Consider the following 20,502-nt stretch of genomic DNA (forward strand, 5'->3'; position numbering starts at 1 on the left):
CCAAAGCAGTCATGTACTGTAGATAATCTTTTTAGAGAGGCGGCATTTGTCTTCATATTCCACTGCTCCATCCTCTTCTTTGCGTCTCTTCTCCTTCCTTTGCTAACTGTCTTTCATCATCTCGTCTCCCTCAGGCTAGGTGACACATCCTCCTCCTCCTCTAAGCACCGGCTTCCTTGTTTGTCTTCACATCGAGACTTTGAGAGGAAAGAGGAAGTGGAAACCTCATTGGGCATGCATGCACACCCTGCTGCCCTTACTCCCCCCCGCTCCCACCCAGTGCTGCCATGCCACGCTCCCTGTGTAATCCTTTTAGGAGTGCTGCTGCCCGCCTGGCATTGTCAGTCTGTCAATAGAGGGTAATTCCCAACAAACAGCCAGTCAGCTTGCACACGGCACTCCCAGCTCCCGCTCTTGTGCTTTTGGTAGCATAATCTATTTCTCCAGCTCAGGGGATCAGAGCATTGGCCACTTACCGCCGCTATTTCCTTAGACATTCTGCAGGATTTGGCAACAACCACAGCAAGACTAAAGAGGGGTGAGATGGCCTAAATTGAGAAAAGAGGCATTCTAATCCAGCAGAGAGAAAGTTCCAGGAAAGAAAGGGCCTCTTTCGGGAAGATAATCTGCTAGTTTGAGCAAAAGAAAAACTGCGGCGAGAGAGAGGAATGGCTGTCAAAGTGCACAGCCCGGGGATGGCTGTCAGCGTCGTGTTGACTTATTCAGCTGAAGTAATGGTTGGGAAAGTTGTGCTGATGCAGCCGAGGCTAAACTCAATACATAGAGCAGAGGGCGATACACCATCCCAGCTGCCTTCAGGCAATGCAAGCCTAGCATGTCACTGTAACTAGTCGCTGACAGAGCTGAATGGCATTCTCCAAGACAATCCAGAGCTTATAACGTTTAAGCACCCCATCTATCCTTAAAAAATACAATATCAGCGTTTTTTTTTACTGCACATTCCTTATTAACAACCTTTAATATACACATATATTACCAGAGAATTTTATCTTCTTGAGGCTCTAAAAAGATTCTCTGAGAATGACTCAACACGATGTATTTCCATTCATTCCAGCCGGATATTTTGCTTTTGAAATAAAATAGCCCTGGATACAATTTAGGAGCTTGCAGCTAATCTCTTTGTCTTTGGACTGCTTCAGACTAATTCGAGCATGTCACATTTAATTGTGAGTAGCATTTAATGGGCTTGATAAAACCCCACTGATCACTTGTTCCCGAATAAACTACACCCTAAATACTTTATGGGGTCTTAAATGCCTTGTCGTCAGCCGAGAGATACAGGTCGGGGTGAAAAGGAGTTTTTTTGTGTGTTAAGAGGAGGAAACAGGAGGTAAAATGATGGGATGAGGGGTGTATTTGTGGATGGCTGCTTTCATCTGTGTGCTATGCGCTTGAACAGGCCACTTTAAGGGACAGCAAGGTGTAGCTGTGTGGGGTTTGTTGGCGTTATACTGCATGCTGCTAAAAACTCACTTCCCTGTGCAACAGTTTGTATTTCCTTCTATCGGCTGGTTTAATGAAGGGAAGCATGCACGCTGTACAGCAACCCTCTCAGGGTTAGAGCAGCGAGGAGAGTTCGGTTGTACCATGATACTGACTGACAGGCCCACCATCCCTGTGGTGTTCAAAACATCAACAATAAGCTCGCAGACACTGGGTGAGCGAGAAAGAAAGAGGCAAATCCTACACTTTTTTATCCCAAGGCAACAGCTACATGTTTATATTCACTGTCACTGGGAGGCAGGGAAGCCTCTTTGCTATACTGTAAACTCACACAGAAACCATGGCCAAAGCCTATTGAGGAGATGCCTTTCATATGCCCATCCAACTCCCAGCTTCATTTGATGTCGCTCCCTCTGCTGTTAGCAGGGGCTTACATCTCTTCAATATTAATGGCCCATGGTGGGAGGCACCATGGCACTTAATAGAAACATTAATTATTCAAAAGGCCTATCTCGTGGTAGGCAGATCTACTAATGTGCTAGTATGTATACAAATCAGCTCATGATGGGGGCTTCGGTGCATACAATCAAAACCAAATTTATTAATAAATTCAGCCCACCAGGGGATGTCTGCTTCTTAAAGAAACTGTAATCACTGAGAGACGAAGGGGGGTAGGGCGCGGCACAAACAAACGCCGACTTCACCGGCGAGGAAACCCTGGCGTCTGAAGTACGTGCTCGTGCGAATCATGTAAATTAAAGCAGAGTTGGTTTTTCCACCTACAGCTGTCAACAGACCTGAGTTCAGACAACCCACAGGGGCTCCATTTCCCTCTCCTCTAACCCCCCCTTCGTTCCTCCCACCTTTTCATGGTTCAGTTCCTCTGCTTTGTCCTTTGTTCTCTCCGTTGCCTCGCTTCACCCCGCTCAAACCCTCCACACTCGCCCTGTTCTTATTCACACTTTTAGCATTAACCATCCCCCAAACTTTGAGGAAAAAACTCACCCGGCAACTCAGTAATGTATCATGAGTCAGTCAGGAATTATTGATCATTTTGCAATAATTGTGTGCAGATAACTCTTCTTTTTTTAAACAGAATGCCTTTTGATGGCTCCTCTGCAACATTAAACTTGTTGCATTGATCTCTGGCTCGCACACTGTGTTTTGTTGGAAAGAGCTTTGGCTGAAGCCGACATCTCTAGCTCAGAACACAAAGGTCTCGCAGCCGCAGTGGGTGGACAAATTGGTGTCTTTTCCTTCGATATACAACATATAATGGATTTTTGCCTCCTTGTTGACCATGGGCAAGTCTGGAAGTGCTCACTATGTTTCCGACAAACCGATACATAAACCTGATGATGTCTGTAGATATTTGACATAGCTGAAATGTTGTTGTAGCTCCTCTGGATGGAGTCATGATCAATACATCACTGGGCAACAGATAGATGCAGTAATCATGGTGTACAGCACCCTTTACGGGTACTTTTCTTTGCATTGCTCTTTTAATACATCAGCTGATCAATATCCGAGTGGGCCAAAGCACCTGTTTCATTAAAATCTCATAAAATTTCCCTCCTCTCAAAGAAAAGAAACAACAGCAGCACCCTCACATGCTCACTGTAGGTGTTTTGTTGAGTAGTTGCAGAGCTGACGGATGAAGGTCTGGGAAAGTGGTGGCCTTGGTAATCGCACACTGTGATCATAACGCTAATGAAAACACAGAGGGGAATGAGGTATGTCCCACCGGATAGCAGTGAGCATGTGCCATAGAATGACAAACTGAAAGCATAATGGAGTTACGCAAGAGCATAATTTAATTCGCCAAGATGAGGCAGAGATAGTGATACACAGACTCACACAGAACGGGAGGAGAGAAGACAGAAACAGATAGAGAGAGTGATGGAGAGGCAGAATTAAAAAGAAGTATGGGTGGCCTCCTTCATCCCGCCTCTCTTTTCCCGCCTTATCTGCGTACAGTATAGCAAATCAATTAACCAAGTCGTTAACTTCACTTTTTAATTGGATGGAGTTAGATGTGAGCATGCGGTGGAGGAGTGAGAAGCCAGATGAATCAATCTGGAGGTAGAGGGGTCTGGTGGGTTAACCACAATGCACTGGTGCGTTACCGAGCCTAATTAAATCGTATGTCCTCCTGGCCTTACTCCCCTGTGACAGCAAACCCACCAGGTGGGACGAGAACGTGGCCTGAGCAAGCAAAGGCCCACTTATGGGAAAACAACTAAGCACGTCCAGGTCATGACTCTGGTGTTGCTAAGATGGAGGACATCCAACCACTGGGCTGGGTTGTCGGTTGTCTTCAAGACCTGCTGTTAGCTAGCTACTCTCTTGTTTGTGTGTTTTTTTTTCTGGTTCTCTTTTTAACATTTGCTGGTGCCAAAGTTACTATCAAAGGGCTGAAATAACCTTGAGAGAAGATAAAAGATATTAAAATCTATGAGCAGGCAGCTGTGCATACCGCACTGAGAGGGGGTTGATGTCAAAGAGACAGGCCTTTAAAAGCTGAATATCTGTGTGTGTGAGAGAGAATGTGTGAGAGAGAGTGTGTGTCAGGGCCCTTGGCCTTGGATAAACCCTGCAGGTGAGAAGAACTCTGGCATGAATTTGCACCTGTGAGTGTAATGCATACAGCTTTACAGGTACTGTATAGCATACACTTAAACACTGTGGAGCATACGGTTTCTGTCCTGAAGCAGAAACAAACCACAAACGCTCTCTCAATTAGAGAAAGAGATACAAAAAGACAGGAACACACCAGACACTTACAATCTGCAGGCATCAGGTGGGCCCGGCACCCGGGGGAGTTTGTTAAGGCTCATTCTCATTCTTCTTGGGTCCAGAGAAAACATCGCTGCTTCTCATGCAATACCTCTCAATGACATTTCATTGTCAAGAGTCCCACTCCTCTCTTAACAACTCTGCTGTTATCAGTACAACTTTCATATGACTGCTGAAAAACATTGAGCATGGCATCATGTAACCTGGGTTTACTGCGCTTTAGTGGCTATGGCACCCTTTAGAGAGGACTTTAACGATTTAATAGCATCACTGCTGTCACCAGAGACAAAATCCCATCAAGGTGAGAAGCTGAATTTTTAGCACGGCCCTGCAGAGTCAGCTGAGCGCCTCCTCTCTGAAAAACTGGGACGAGATGTGGCAATGTGGTTGCTGATTATTGCACATTGATCGGAGCTTGATGTGTGTGGGCAGCCAGGAGGGACGGACGGAGGACTGCGGGTACTGACCTCGGTGATGCGTGGGTTGGTGCACTTGACGTTCTTACTGGACAGGTTCAGCCAGCGGGTGGTGTACGGGTTGATGGGGGGGCAGTGGTGCCGCAGGGTACACCTTCCCTCTCCACTGCACCAGCCACACTGGAACTTCCTCTCTGCCTTCAGACACATGCCGCAGCTGTCTCGCTGGGCTGCGCACTTGTACAGGTGCACTGTGGGATGCAGGAAGCAGTGGGGATACACAACAACTGAGAAAGTATTTGGAGCGTTTTATTTAAGGAAAACAGACAGCAGGTTTGGTGTGAGTGAAATATCCCAACAGACTATTTTTTATCCCAATATTTTAAGATAAAACACGGCACATGCTATATCTATCATCAACTCTGGGAAAGACAACATTTGAACGCTGAGAGAGAAAATGATGGAGAGTGTCAGATACGTCCATCCAGCACATGTTGACAGCAGCATCTCTCACCTTGGATATTCTCCGGGTTATCAATAATGAAGTTGCCGTTCCACACCACTGAGAAATCAACAGGCAGCTCGCTGATTTTCATTCCCTCGTACAGATACTGGAGGCCCGGAATGGGGGGGGAAGAGGGGGGGATGATATAGAGAGATGGGGGCGAAGGTGGAAGAGAGACAAACAGAGAGGAGGATTTCAATGGGAGGTTTGGGAATTTGAATTCCCATGATTCCTTGTAGATACAGCACTACATCCTTCCAAGGTTACCCCAAAGTTACATCATCTCACCATCAGAGGGCTGACAAAGTGAGAGGCCACAAGAAATGGTGCAGCTGAGCAGAAGCTTGAACTTCCCTTCTGGCCTTTAGAGATGCTGTCCTTAACTGCCTCCTATGCCCTTAATTCCAACCTGACTTTCACTGTGTGAGTGTGTGCATTTGTGTGTGTGTGTGTGTGTGTGTGTGTGTGTGTGTGTGTGTGTGTGTGTGTGTGAGAGAGAGAGAGAGAGAGAGAGAGGAGAGAGTAATATGTGTATGTCTGTGGTTCCTCTGGGAATATACTGCAGAAGTCAGTGCGTGCTTGACTGGAGGGCAGAACCATGCTGCAGTCTTCTCCACTGTAATTACCTCTGCTGCATCTACTGTGTCTCCACTGACTAAATGACACACATATGTACACAAACACAGAGGCACACGCTGTGGCAATGTGGTATGACATACAGTAATTTAACCTACTGTATATGCACACGCACAAAACAAATCACGCATCACCAATTAAACCTAATCCGGCACAATCTGGGCAAGCGTCACCCAACCTACCGAGCTGTTCTGGCACTGCACGCTGGAGCTGTTGAAGCGGAGGGCTGTCACTCGGTGGCTGACCCCCTGGATGTGGAGGACGCACTCGTAGCCTCGCTGGCCAGACTGGGGCTGGGGCAGGTTCCTGGCCTTCAGGGTGATAGGCTTCACCTCACCTGCTGGGATCAGAATCTCCTCGGAGCGCACCAGCTGGGGACAGTCCTGAAGAAAACAAGCAGAGGGCAGGGAGCAGCAATCAGTGCCAACAAAACCACAGCTCCGCAAGAGAAGCATGAGGTGCAATGAGGGCAGCTGAAATGGAAATTCATCTTAAGTTAGAATCTGAAAGTGACTCCTACGACCTTGGAAAGCTTTGAGCTGGCGCCTGAGCGTTGTACAACTCATTATCAAGAGTGGAATTGTGAAACTGCTCAATGGGCGATGAGCAATTTTGAGGCCAATTCAGTTAGTAAGGTAATGTGAAAGCACCATTTGCACCAAAGAAAACGATCACAGCAGTATCACACACGGAAACTTTGGTCTTGGTGTCCTCAGAGCTTCCATATCCATAAATCTATCTTTGGAATTTTGTGGGAACAGCTGCTGTTGGTGCATACAATAGAGAGATGCTGCTCTTTATTCATCATATTTGTTTGTGTGACTTCCAAACGTGCGAAAGGCAGGAGCAATGCCCGCTGTGGTGCTGCAAGCAGATCCATATGCGCTCTAACTGAACATCCAAATGTGCTGTTAACATAAGTAACAAATCTACCCAAATACAGTCTGCGTGCACAGCCAGAGAGACGTGGAATACAACACGCACGCAGGCAGTTTGTATCTACTGCACATGACTGACTGGGTCAGAGTGATCCTGTGTCATTGTTAAGACACACTGAGCTCAATAACTCCAGAGATAATAGAGTGTTAATTGCTACTGCAGAGAACAAGAGCTCTGAGTGGGAAACGCCAATTCGGAAATAGAAGAGCTTAGATGGCTGTCTTTCTGAAGACATGCCCCGAGGCTGACACAGAGCTGGAACACAGAGCAGGATGCAGGCAGGAGGAAACGGAGAGGGGGAATGTGCAGGAGAGAGGAAGAAAAGACAGAGAGGGAGGAAGAGGAAAAGATAGGAAAGAAAGAGCAAGTTGTGCGAGGAAGCTTGCTTATATATGAGCGTGTGTGTGTTCCACCAACCTCGGAGGCGTTGACTCGTCCCTCCTGGAAGGAACAGCTGGAGGGGTCATGGGTACACAAGTTGCGGTACTTGCACCAGTGGCAGCGGAAGGCACTGTTCACACATGACAGACACCTGCATGGACGCGCACACACAGAGACAAGACGCACACACACACACAGGGAGAGAGTCAGGAAAAAGCAGCACAGTCAAGGAGAGACGGCGAGTTTGCCAAAGTGGGGAAAGTGCCACAGAGGAAATGAGTTCAGATCCCGAGTGGGCACCTGCTGTTGTTGTGCCCTTGTGGTTGGCACAGTACCCAATAGCTGCCGGGCCAAGTTCTCCCTGCATATATTTTCCACCGCCATACATTAATACTGCGTGTCATGTGTGAACGCCAGGCTGCATATTATCCCTCATAACCAGAATCAAATGGAAATAGAGAGACAGAGAGCGAGAGAGTGGAGGAACGTTGAGTAACGAGGACAAATAAGACATTGGCGCAGCTTGATCCTGCAATTACCATTAGCCCTGCATTGTTGGAGTGTCACTGTAATTACCAGCTGTTAGGTGTGTGTTTGCGGGTGAGCACTTTTACATGCACAACATGCAAGTGTGCGTGCATGTGTGTCACTATGTGCAGTAGGCGATTCGAGGGTCATGCCATCCCTCTTGTTAGCAAAATGACCAAAACGCACCCCTGTTTGTTACCTGCCACCCCCCCCACCCCCACCCCTCTCTATCCCATAGCAGCAGGCAGGGGCAGTTGAAAGTCTAGTCTGCCTGATTCATTGATCCTCTATCTGACTGAGGTTTGTGCAAGCTGGAATCTATAGCCTCGACCGTGGCTCTGAAATATCAGCAGCCTGCCTGTGCTGTGTATCGATAAATCCATGGCGCTGTCTTTGGTGCTGAAGTAATAGACACATTAGTAATTGTGCCTTTTTCTCTCAGTCCCGCCCTTCTATTGGTTTCATCTTGGATCTATAATATTATCTAAAGCATATACTATCAATACTTACACTTCTATGCTATATTGCAGCCTATATACTCTATGGAATAGTGTCACCTTGATGATCACACTGTGCAGCTGCAGAACAGCGAGAGGATGATAGAGACACACTGCTGCCTGTAGTATTCCTGTAATGTGTCTGATCCTTCACTGCTGAAGATACGAGAGATGAGCCAACGCGAGGATGGACGGGCAAACAGGAAGAAGAAGCGGCAGCCTGAGGCTAAAAGGCATGTTACTTTCCTTATGTTGCCATGGCAAAGACAGCCTACACTTTTAATTGATCATGACGGCGTTTACTACACTGTGTATTCATGACCAGTTGTTCGGAGAGTGTATTGTACTCGCACTTGGCTCTCCCTCTCTCTCCCTCTCCCTCTGAAATAAGGTTGAGTTATGCATACTTTCTTATTGTGAAATATTCATCAGTGCAAAAGCATGGGAGGGATCTCTGGCAAGCACACTAATTCAGAAGAATAGGGCTGATTCACCTTCTGGCAAACAGAGTGTGCAGTATGTGTGGAAGAGGGAGAGAGAGGGAGAGCGCGAGCTGGCATCAGAGCATGCGAGGGAGAGCGTATGCCCTTTTCAAGAGTATGCATCTTTCTTTGTGTGTCGGAGGGTGTGTGCGCGTGCGCGGCTGCGTGCACAAGTATGTTTGTCGTCGGCGATTAACTGAGCTGATGTGAGAGCCGGTAATTGCTTTCTGTGCTGCTCAGACAGGGTGTTCAGACAGCAGACAGCCATATGAAGCTATAAGGCAGAGTGTGTGTGTGTGTGTGTGTGTGTGTGTGTGTGTGTGTGTGTGTGTGTGTGCGTGTGTGTGTGTGTGTGTGTGTGTGAGAGAGAGAGAGAGATAGAGAGAGAGAGAGAGAGAGAGAGAGAGATGCAGAATAAACTTGCCTGCATTCATTTGGCAAAGGAGACAGCGGCTACAACATTTTGTTTCTAGTGCCGAGGGAATAGCGAAAGGATAATATGACATGCTACGATTCCTGCACCCTGCTAGCATCACTGCTGTGATATCCTTACTCTCCTGCTCTCCATTGACTGATTCTTCCAAATCAGCGAGGCCTTTGAATCTAGCACAAACAGAATCTGCCACACTGGAATGAAGCGAGCAATTGCGAAGGCACCGCTGACACTGAGATCTCCAATGCGGGGATTCAATTCAACATCACTCAATCAGGGACAGACGTGGCATGAAAACGGGCATGAAATCCCCACTGAAGACCTGTTAGGCAGAAAGCTGTGTGTTTTGTACCGCAGCGTGTCTGAGAGGAAGGCTTCATTAGCAAAACAGCACAGAAACTTCCTGTTGCAGGGCTCAGGGAGCAGCCAGTGATCAGATTACATTAGTCTTTACAGGGGATATTTTTAGGGGACTGAGGCCGGCTAAGGTGGAGGACAAATTGTAACTAATTCCCAAAGCATTGATTGGTTTTGGTTTTGGCCAGCAGGTCTGGGGCATTGTATTTAGTAAAGGAGAAGAGAGTGAATGGCTTCAGAGAGAGATACTCACAGCTGGTGGACGCTGCAGTTGTAAAACTTGACCTCTGTGCTGATAAGCATCTGACCAGTTTCCTTAGAATTGAGCCTCAGCTCAACGCCTGACCAGTCTGAAAGAGAGGAGACAGGAGGTGATCGTTTAGTGTGCGTTCAGGCATTATCACGCTTTATTTTTGCAAGACTTTGCCTGGTTGTGAAGCGCAGGCATCATTAAATCTTATGCTAATTACTTATTTGTTATGAGCTGGGGATGTGGGCATTCAAGTGAACATGATATCCAGTGAGGTAGCATTCTTGCAGTGTACATACACGCCAGCCAAATTAAAAGAGAAATTTCTTGTGAGTATATTTGTGCATAAAATTAGCAGATTTCAATCGCATACAAAGCCATTTAATCTGATCAAATTTTGTTTTCCTGCATCTTGCCGAACACAGTTCTGGCTGTGCTTCTGTTCTCTGTGAAAACAGCCTCTTATCTCTCCCCACGAGAATACAGACTCCATAAATATGTGTGTGTGCGTGTGTGTTTGTATATGTGTATGTGTAAAACAGCCTGAATTTCAGATGACATTCAGTGTGTAGGAGGCTCGAATGACCCTCCGTGCCCTGTTCTCTCCGCAGCACCTGTTGGGAATCAGGCTCTGTTTCAGACTCTGTGCAGCAGGCAGGCGAGGCTCATAGCTGACTTCTACCATTGCACATTTATCTCACAGGATCTGGCGAACAAAGTGATACAGAGTTACTGTCCACACAAAACCTCCTGTAGGATTTTATTTTTCCTTAGCACAGAGGAGTGCCAGCTCTTTTCTTTTTTTTTTTTCAAGCTCAACATCAGCCCAGTGTCCTCACAGTTTTATGCTAAATTTCTCTTTTATTTTTCCCTCTTCTGCGCATTTAATCTCATTTCTTCCTCTCCTCTGCTCTCCTCAGGTCATTGCCACTGCATGGTTGATGTTGATGTGCAACAGATAGAAGGGCTTGCTAGAGGACGGGAGATGGAGGAGGATAGTGGGGAGGTCTGCAGGAGGAGGCCTCAGGGGAATTGATGTGGAGCAAAAATGGAGGTATAAACAGCTGGAAGAGGCAACAAAAGAGGAGGGATGAACTGGGACGGTGGTCAGAAGGGGGGAGGAGGAGGGGGATAGAGAGAGAGGAGTGGTAGGATGGATGGCTGGCTAGATGGATGGATGGAGGGAGGGCTTACGGCGGGGGATTGGCTGACATTTACCTAGGGGAGAACATTCATATTAGTGCCTGATGCACCACTCCCCGTGGGAGCTCTGGGCAAACAGGGCTGTCATTTACTCACAGGGAGGAGGATTACCAGACCCCCAAAACACACAGTCATTTTCACACACTGCACATAATATATTATTCAGGGTGTTTGGTTTTGTCACCCTGCAGCCATCTTGGCTCGCAAACAACAGGTATTTATTGTCAAACAACAGGTGTTAGTATTCATAATAATATATATGTGTGCAAATAAATGAATGCCAGATCCGCTGTGGCATATTTATGGAGGTGCGCTGGAGGAATGCTTGAAAGGTCATGAGATTTCTATGAATAGTATATTAGAGGTGATTAGCATATCTTTATTCCTGGACCTGAAATTTGTCTGAGGCAGTGTTTATATATGTTCTCCTCAATGTTCTCTAGATTTCATGAGATGAGATAAAAATGGCTGGTGGTACCTTTCGACCTCTGCTTTAATAGAGTTCATGACTTTGATGAGTTATGGTAATTATTTATTTTAAGTTTGCTTTTGTGTCTTTAGAAGCTCTCGCTCAGAAGAAAACAACAGACCAGCTCCCTGAACCTCGGCTCTGCTAAGACACTAATCCACCACATCAGCTTCCCTGTCATCCCTTCAGCTAAATCGTCCCCCGGCTGATTGAAGCTGCATGTTAGACCACTGCCTATTAGCTCTACCTGAGGGTTGTAATGTGGTGAGCTGCAGCTCAGCCACAGGCCGGGGGACCTCAGTCTGATCCCCCATCAGCTCTAATGGGGCCCGGCCTCACGCGTAGCACACTTCACAGCCAGACAACTGATGCTGGATCAGTGGGAGCTTGTTATATAGATGGTACCTGCTTAAACTAGGAGTGTTGAGTCAAAAAGGAGTGTGCGTACGTGCCGATGAACAGTCAGCTCAAGAAAGAGAGGAACAAATAAGAATCCTACAAAGACTGTGTTTAGAGGTGAAAAGGTTGTCATCTGGTCAGATCAGTGCACTGTGGACGACACTATCCCTGCTCAGAAGCAAACCAATCATTTTGCGTGCAGTGGACGGTAAAAGGTGTGTGTCTGCTTGCTGTGTCTACCTTGGTCAGTGGGGATGAGGGGGACATCCTTGGCAGCAGGAGACACACAGAGTATCTGGTTGCCATTAACCTGCCCCTCCACCTCCGTCAGGTTGCCGAAGGAGCAGGTGATGCCCGCAGAAAGGTCTGGAACGTGGCTCACCTTCACCAGCAGCTGCACAAAGGGCGACATGACAGCAGTGTTTATGTGATGTGACAAAGCGGTGGGCGTCAAATTCTAATATCTGCATATCTGATGCAAAGCTACATTATGCAGCAATGTTATATTTACCAAGACAGTGGAGAAAAAAAGTGAGGTTGCACGTCCCTAATGTCTTTAGCACTTGCATCTTTGGTTGAAGACGAGACACGACAGGTGATGGAAAATGTGCAACACATTCAAGCAGAGCTCCAAACAGAACGTAAGAAGAACGCGCTGCGGCTGGCAAAGCTGTCCGTCCACTTTGCCAAGAAATGTTGCCATGTCTGAGAAATGTTATCAACACCATGATAGAAAAAAAGAGCCTGTGTTTCCATCTAAATCTTCCACTGGTTTGCAGAATATATTCCAGAGACGAACAGATTCAAACAGGAAACAGGAAAACTTGGCCAATTCTATTTTTGTTTCCTCTTTCTCCATCCCTCTCCAGGACACACGAAACACATGCAAAACCCCCCGAAAAAACCCACACCCACACTCACAAACAATATGCAGCACATATGCAATATGTACCCCACACATGCAGATGCACACGGAGGCGTTTGAAGTCGTCCTCTGGAGAGCAGTGACACCGGGGCTGGAGCATTCAGCTGCTCTGCCTATAAATAAATGCATTCTGTGCGCAGGGTGTGTGATCTGGCTCTCCAGCCAAGAGAGGCAGCCTGGATAATTATCACCATGGCATTTCGCAGCCTTGTTCCATTAGCTGTTATTTTTGGGCCATACTGTTTGAAGTTTCTCTTTGTTTTATCTGCCTCTCACTAAACACCGCGGGGCTACTGGGACAGGCAAGGCAGCTGAGCAGCTTAACTGTAGGCCTTTCAAGAGATGCTGACGGTCTCAGTAGCTGACTACACTGCCTCCCTCGTTAGCTGGCTTACTCTGGTACCCATTGAGAGGATGGATGATTTTTTTTTTTTTCCTCTCCTGCTGAGGACCTCTCGTCTTCCCCTGTTTCACTTTCACCATGTTTGTGTTGCTTCACTCCGAGGTGTGTCAGAGAGATCCTTGATTACAGCAATCAAAGCAATCAATGTCTTTTGTTCAATGCAGAATTCCCAGAGTAACCTCTCACATTAATTAGCTCTCATCGTTCTGTCAAGACACACATATACAGATAAACACTCCGGATGCGCTCGTGCCCACGCGCGCACTGACGCGCCGACACAAACACGAGGCTGCCGCAGAGAGCGGGCTCGTTTCAGAGTGCTAAGCCTTTGCTCTTTTTGTTCTCTTGTCCTCCCTGACGATGCCGGTGAGTGTTTTTCGCAGCTTGGCAGTGGCGACCAGCCTAATTGGTGGCAGAGTTTTAATAAAGGTAATTTGATCGTTTTTTCTGTGTTCCTATCGCTGCCGGTGCCCACGTGAAGAGGCTGCGTTGTCATGGTGACAGTGTTTTTGTGGACGCTCTGGTGAGGCGACCCCGTTGCTGGCGAGGTCCACCGAGGGCGAGTTCCGGGATGAGATATCAGGCGATGCAGGGTGAGTCACCGCCAGAGCTCCTGGCACATTCACTGAATTTTTAGGATGTTTTTTGTGGATGAACGTGCTCCTCAGATGGTCCTGAGATGGGAAGTCGTTCTTCCAGCTTTGTCAGCTCGTGAACTTTCAAGTTGTAATCTGGAAACAACACGGATGCTACAAACAAGCTGTATTGCATTCATCAGGGTTGATGCTAATAAATGACTTCACTAACTAATGTATGTCAATCCATCCATCATTGGCTCCGTCTCCGTCAAGGTCTTATAGATAAAGTGTGCATAAAAGTACCATTCGAGGAGGACTGTCCAAGTATTCACATCTTTAAGAAGGACTTAGGTCAAAGTGTCCTCAGCAAGTGGGGTGTACATCAGGACAAAGGCAGGCATGGTAGGAGCTAAAGTTTAGATCTGTTTATCTAATAGAATAGCACACATATATGTAGGAGACAGGTATAGAATATGCATGATAGGGAATAATTGAAGGAGCAGAATGGAGAAACATGACACTGGTAAAAAGGACATACTGGGTACTTTGTGTCTCACTATCGTGGTTCACTTGTTGACATTGTCCTGCTCTGCTTCTCCTTGATGCAATAAATCCTTCTGCTGAAGACATCCGAAATGCGAACTCCTGGTGAACTCCTCGCTCCAGCACACAAGAATTTCCACCACAGACTTGAGGGGCCGTTCACGTGAACTTTTCCACGTCGGGGACTCATTTTTCCGATTATTCCGACGCCACATAAATGCGCTATTAACCGGTTAGACTAAAGGGTCATCTTGCCCAAAATATAAGTTAAAAAACATGTGCTTGTGTCGAGTATCAAACCAGGGTATAATTTGAAGAGGTCTGGAGAAGTCTGTTGTAGTTTGGTCTGTCATCATCCATTACAATAGAGATTAGTTAGATGTGGTTTGTGGGAACAAAATGCCAAAATTTCACCTGGAAATATATTCAATGAAAGTATGCCAAAGTGTGCCAGTTCACTCTTGTACTGAGCTCATAAAGCACCACTAAACAACAGCTCAGCTGCACGTTTAGAGCAACACCATCTGCACACGTCTCATCTGCGCAACTGTCCAAACTAAAGCCGATCAGACTGATAGATAGATAGACTGAAAAATGCGTTCTCTTTTGCGCTTTGGATGAACTGACCCTTTAGCAGCGTGGGTATTTAAAGACCTTAAATATGTGTCAACACGTGTGCATGTGCAGCACTCCCCAGAACTTGGCCAGGCAGAGCCTTCCAACTGCCTGTTTTCGCTCAGTCCATGTGGAAATGCTGCACTGTACTCAGCTGCACTCGGACAACTTTAACACCTACACACCCACCCACGCAAACATGTCTTGGCACACATATTGACTGCTCTGTACCAAGTGAGCATATGCACGCTGAAACGCCCACACAGAGCTCTTATGAACCTTCCCATCTAATGTTTATGCATCAACCACAATCAAGACTAGGCAAACTGCTATGTGGGATCATTTAAATCTTCTGCCTCTGTACGTGGGTAGGGAATATGTAAATGGAGGATAATTTTTCATTGTAATGCGTGCAAGTTGTGGTTGAGCTCGCAGGTGTTTGGTGCTTTCTGTGTGCGTGCGTGCGCTGTATGTAGGCATGCGTGTGTGTAAACTTACAGGTACGCTGGGCTCTGACACGGCGATGCTGTCCGGGTAGACGGTGGCCTTCACGCACTGGTTGAGGGAGGCGGCGAAACGGTACGGCTCATCCGCACGTTCACACCGGTTCTTCTGAGAACAGCTGAGCAGAGAGGACGAGGGACAAGGAGGGAGAGGGGAGTTACTGCTATTTCTCTTTAAACAGGACCATAAAGCAGAAGAAAAGGGGAGGCATTATAGCTCTCAGGAAAAGAAAATTAGATTAGATTGCTATCAAAGTTATAAGTAAGACATGAGTAACCCCCTGAATGAATAAATTATAGGACAAAGAGGTGCCAAAGTTCTAATAGGAAAGAAAATGAAAAGTAGAGAAAAGGTATAAAAACAATGAAGCAATAACAATGGTGATAGAAATGAACACTCATGTTTCCATAAATGCTGCACTGTCAACACTACATGACTGTTTTATTTGGACAGAAGACAAATTGCCGGTGTTGTGACAGAAATGAAAACCCTACGCAACGACAGAGGGAAGATGAAATGTCACAAATCCAAAGAGCAAACACAGTGTCTCCTCGACCTGATGTGTCTGCACAATAAGGGAGAGGAATGTATATTTTACAAGACTGCTCATGTTAACAGCATCTTTAATCAGCCCGACCTCGACTGGACATGTATGGGTACATTAGAATTAATAGAAATGCATATTATCCACCTTTTGATCCAGCAGCTTTATCATAAGACGTCTGGACTGGCCAACAACTAGCTCATCAGCAGCTGCTGCTTTGGGCTCCTTCCCTCTCCTCTCTCAGTTTTCGTGCCGTCTGTGTTAGTCACGTAGATTTATTTGTTTTCTGCTGATTAAGGCTGTAAATGTAAGTCGTGTTAAGTGATGTTGTCGTTGCCAGTCCAAAGCATATGGCATACTGAGCACATCATTCGAAACACTTTTGTTGGATTGCTTTAAAAGTTGCAAAGAAAAGCTCACTCTTGTGAAAATGCACAGTTTATGGCACTCCTAACCTCAATAACAACTGGCTTCTAGGACATGCAGCTCTGAAAGTCTTGCAAAATAGCGCACACATTCCCAATAAAGCAGAGGAACAAGTGGCACCGGCAGTGGAAGCGCTGCCTTTGGTGGGTAATTTACAATGTGATGCACCAAACTAACAAAAAACCTACGACGCCACAGCGCTAAGCACTACATACCCAAATTACATCCTTCAATCACTGCATAACTTTGGACACATAACAAGTGCAAATTACACGGTGCTCACTCATAAGAGATCTTAATGGTCAGACAGTGCATCAAGTATCACACGACACCCCCACAACCCGCCACAACCCTCATTAAAACTCAGCACTTCTCCTCCTTCTTATTAATACTGCGTGTTCCCTCCAGCCCATTACACCAAAGGCTCTCTATCCTCATCCCACCCAGCAGTCTGTCTGCTAACTGGCTGTCTGGTCACAGCAGCTCTAATTGGACTCCGATGGGTCAGCCGCTGTCCATGGTGCTGATGCGCCACTGCGAGCCCCGTCCGTTCTCTCCTGGCTGCTGATTTCTGGTGCTCGTGCGGTGCGTGGGTGCGCGTGGCGGTGTGTGTGTTAGAGCCCTCATATCATGCTTCTTAACCACACACTCACCCATCCTGACTCTAAGCTACATCTTCATCCACAGCCTCTGTGTGTAATTATGTTGTCAGGAGTTCAAGCCATTTCCAGCAGACTCACATGAACAGGCACAAGCACGCCGAGGTTCACGCACACACACACGCTCGCCGACGCACCAGGCACACACACGCGTACAAACACTCATATGCGCAACGCTCCCTCAGGATTTTAGAGAGCAGGAAAGTGTAGAATTAGTGTAGTAGTGTGAATCTCCCACTGGGAAAGGGGGGCAATGTGGCAGGGTTGAACTTTTTTTTCTTTTTAAAATGATTACCTGCTTCCCCCTTCATGAAACTCTACATCATCTTTACATTTTAAATGTGACATTTTTATTGTTACTCCTGATGTGAATTCTCTTGTGTTACACATTTGACTCCATTAATGCTGCATTTGCCACATTTTTCTCTCTCACCCCTCTCTGTCCAAGTCTCCCCCCCTTGTCTCACTCCATCCAAAGCTGAAAACAAGCACACCTTTCTCAGGCAAGGCGTTATTCCGTCTGCAATTTGGTGCTTCTTCTGCATCCGCGACGGCAGCAGAAAACGACACTTCACGCGCTCTCAGGTGTGTGCGGCGGTGGCGGCACAATGTTTTATGCATGTCTCCGAGCTGTATGGGTACGGATACAAAAACCTGGACGGTCATTAGCTGACAAAAAGGCCCGCATTGATTTTCGTCAGTGTGATTTAAAAAAAAAAAAATCATTTCAGTGGGGTGAAGTAAGATGAGAGCGCAGCAAGGGGGTGGAGGATGGCTGCTGTTGCCATGGTTTCAGGAGATAGCCATTATCTCTGTGTAGTTAGAAGCTGACCCCTTGCCTCTCTCATTAGCTGAAGTGCATGCCACTGAGTGTTGACTAGAATCCTGCCTTCCTCATATTCCCCCTCCTGACCCCCTCCCCTCATCCCCCGTCTGGCCCTGGCCTGTCACTCAGCAGCTCCACAGATGCTTTGTGCTCCATCACTCACATTCCTAGAGGGTGGGGGGCCTCACATGGAGAAATTAGGTGTTAGGAGAAAGAAACACACACGCAAACACATACTCACAAACGGGAACACACGTGTGCATGCTGCCATGTGTATGCACAAACTGACAGCACACATGCATGCAGTCCTTTCAGCCTGTCTCCTGTAATAAGCAGCGAGCAGATATGTCCCCTCCAGCGGCCGCTGCAGGCAGTCGGCCTGGGTGCTCCGTAGCTCTGTCCGTGGTGCTGAAGTAGCTGCTTGCATCATTACTCCTCTGTGGCATCTACAACTCCAATGCAAGGCATGACTGTGGCTGTAAGTGGCAGATAGCATTTGAAGCAGTCACGTAAGGTGAGTGGGGAAACAAAAAAAACAAAAACCAGACGCCGAAAAACGCAGAGGAGAGCATATTGTTTTCTCCTGCGGCAGGCTGTGTGGGCTGAACTGTTGAAGCTGGAGCTCTGAGGTGCAAATGAAGCCTTGACACAATATATATAATCTAATTCCACAGCCTATATCTAATGTGCGGTGTTATTTGTAGTGTCGCGAGGCTGTGGAAGCGCCTTTTACAGCGCGGGAGTGCAAGGCCAGACCTCAGGGTCCGTTCTGCCAAAGACTGCTTCGTATTCTGCTGCCCTAGACAGGCAATTACACTGTCATCTCTGCTGTGCCAAGCTTTGATAGACACCCAGCCGTATGGATACACACACCCAATCGCACATACACACTAAAACACACAGGCACTTCCCCCCTGTAAGGGACCGCAGCCACAAAGAATTACTGCACACACTCCACGTGCATCACGAGCGTGCACAGACACATACTGTACACATGCATTATAACACACAGGCCGTCGCACTAAGCCCTTCACACATTTATGCACACCTTGGCACACACGCACACACACACGCACGCACGCACGCACGCACGCACGCACGCACGCACGCACGCACGCACGCACGCACGCACGCACACACACACACACACATCCTGGCCTTGACAGCAGAGCAGGAGAGGCAGGCGACAGGCAAAGATGTCTGTTCTTCTATCCCTCCTCCCCCTCCCTTACCACATCTGAGGACTTCAGTGAAAGTGTGAAGGCCTGTCTGATTGCAGCTCGAGCTGTGAGCACCGTGTTTAAAAACAGGAGGGGAGAACAGAGGGGGAGCCATTTTAAAATCACCTTCCTTCCCTCGCTGGAGACAGACCACAAAACACCACGCAGAAAGGAAAATGAGAGGAGAGCAGAGATGCTTTGGTAGCAGGGTGGGGGGTGGAAAGGAGTAGGATGGGCAGATGTAGGTACTGAACTCAGTGTATATTGAATATTTGATGGTGCTTAATAAAGCTTTGGTTGTCTTAAGTGGGAGCACATTATGTTAGAGAATCACTGGCATGGTTTGATTGGTTGAGCGGAGCTCAAGTCAGGGCATTCTGCAGAAAGACATGATAATAAAGACATGTTAATGTAAACATGTATGAAGAGTGACTGCACCGGGACTTCGGCTCCCTAACATGAAAAGAGGAGTCATTAGATGAGCGGTGATGTGCATGCAGGGCTGCCTACACATACTGCCTCACACTGAGTGATTCAGGGCATTTGTTTCTTACTGCTGCATCCCTAAACTGTGAGAATATCCATTTAAATGCAGACCACAGGAGGCACGAAAGGAGGAATAAAAAAAAAGAAGAAGAAAAAAGAAGGGCTTTCTATTTCAAACCAGCTCACAGATGGTAAACTTCACCAGCTCAAGTTGCTGTGTGGGCTTGGTTTGGCATGTGAGGGCGCAGTTTGAAACCCAAAGTTCATGTCAGGGGTCAAACCAACCACTGCAACCCATAGCGTGTCTCCTGTGGCGACTGATAATGTCACTGCAGGACAGCGCCAGCAGGACACACAGCGCAGCGTGGCCACAACCCGTTCACTCATCGTCTCACAGATGGAGGAGCTATTGTGGTGTAAAAAACGGTTAAACACACTCGCAGAAACATGGACACACATATATGGCCCATGAAAACCAAAGTGTGTCAGTCTCCGTTTAACGGAAATAAGAAAGAGAGGGGAGATGAAGAGAGAAAAAGATTTAAGGGACAATTGCTCGGTGCTCTGCGTCAAGCTATAGCTTTACTGTGGTGGGCTGAGCAGAGAGAGAAAAATGGAACAAAAGGCAAAGGAAGCGGCGCAGCGATGGAAGCATCTCAAACATAAAACGCCGGTGCAATACTTCAACCCTCATGTAGCCAACCTGTATTCGCTCTATGTGCGAGGAATCTATGGAAATATTGACAGACCTGCATGTTCGTGATCGATATCTCATTAAGCACAATTGGGAAGACGGATGCAGCTTCCCTCTGACTGCTAACTGTGGCTGTGGCTGCGGCTGATGAGTCGGCCATTAGACGCACGGTCTGACATCCACAATGGGCTGAAGCAGCCATTCTCATTGCTGGGCTAATTGTTGACGCCGCTGGTAAATTACAGAACGTTTTATGGTCGGTGTCATTCGCAGCACGGTGATGAACACGCCGCATTAACAAACAGACTAAAGAAAGCAGCCGTA

The 20,502-nt window shown here is 47.2% G+C and overlaps 1 protein-coding gene across 1 annotated transcript in view; it reads right to left on the reverse strand.

Annotated features, from left to right (window-relative positions):
* The window catches only part of plxna2 (plexin A2), a 166,215-nt gene that overhangs the window by 51,547 nt on the left and 94,166 nt on the right, over nucleotides 1-20,502 (reverse strand). The window contains exons 6-12 of the mRNA XM_070967634.1: nucleotides 15,318-15,441; nucleotides 11,996-12,149; nucleotides 9,688-9,784; nucleotides 7,174-7,288; nucleotides 6,000-6,200; nucleotides 5,191-5,287; nucleotides 4,728-4,927 (exon numbers count right to left, since the gene is read on the reverse strand). Of these exons, the coding sequence (XP_070823735.1) occupies nucleotides 4,728-4,927; nucleotides 5,191-5,287; nucleotides 6,000-6,200; nucleotides 7,174-7,288; nucleotides 9,688-9,784; nucleotides 11,996-12,149; nucleotides 15,318-15,441 (988 nt within the window). The remainder of the gene's footprint in view (nucleotides 1-4,727; nucleotides 4,928-5,190; nucleotides 5,288-5,999; nucleotides 6,201-7,173; nucleotides 7,289-9,687; nucleotides 9,785-11,995; nucleotides 12,150-15,317; nucleotides 15,442-20,502) is intronic.

This window comes from Chaetodon trifascialis, chromosome 8 (genome assembly GCF_039877785.1).
Source record: "Chaetodon trifascialis isolate fChaTrf1 chromosome 8, fChaTrf1.hap1, whole genome shotgun sequence".
In the NCBI taxonomy this organism is placed as follows: domain Eukaryota; kingdom Metazoa; phylum Chordata; class Actinopteri; order Chaetodontiformes; family Chaetodontidae; genus Chaetodon; species Chaetodon trifascialis.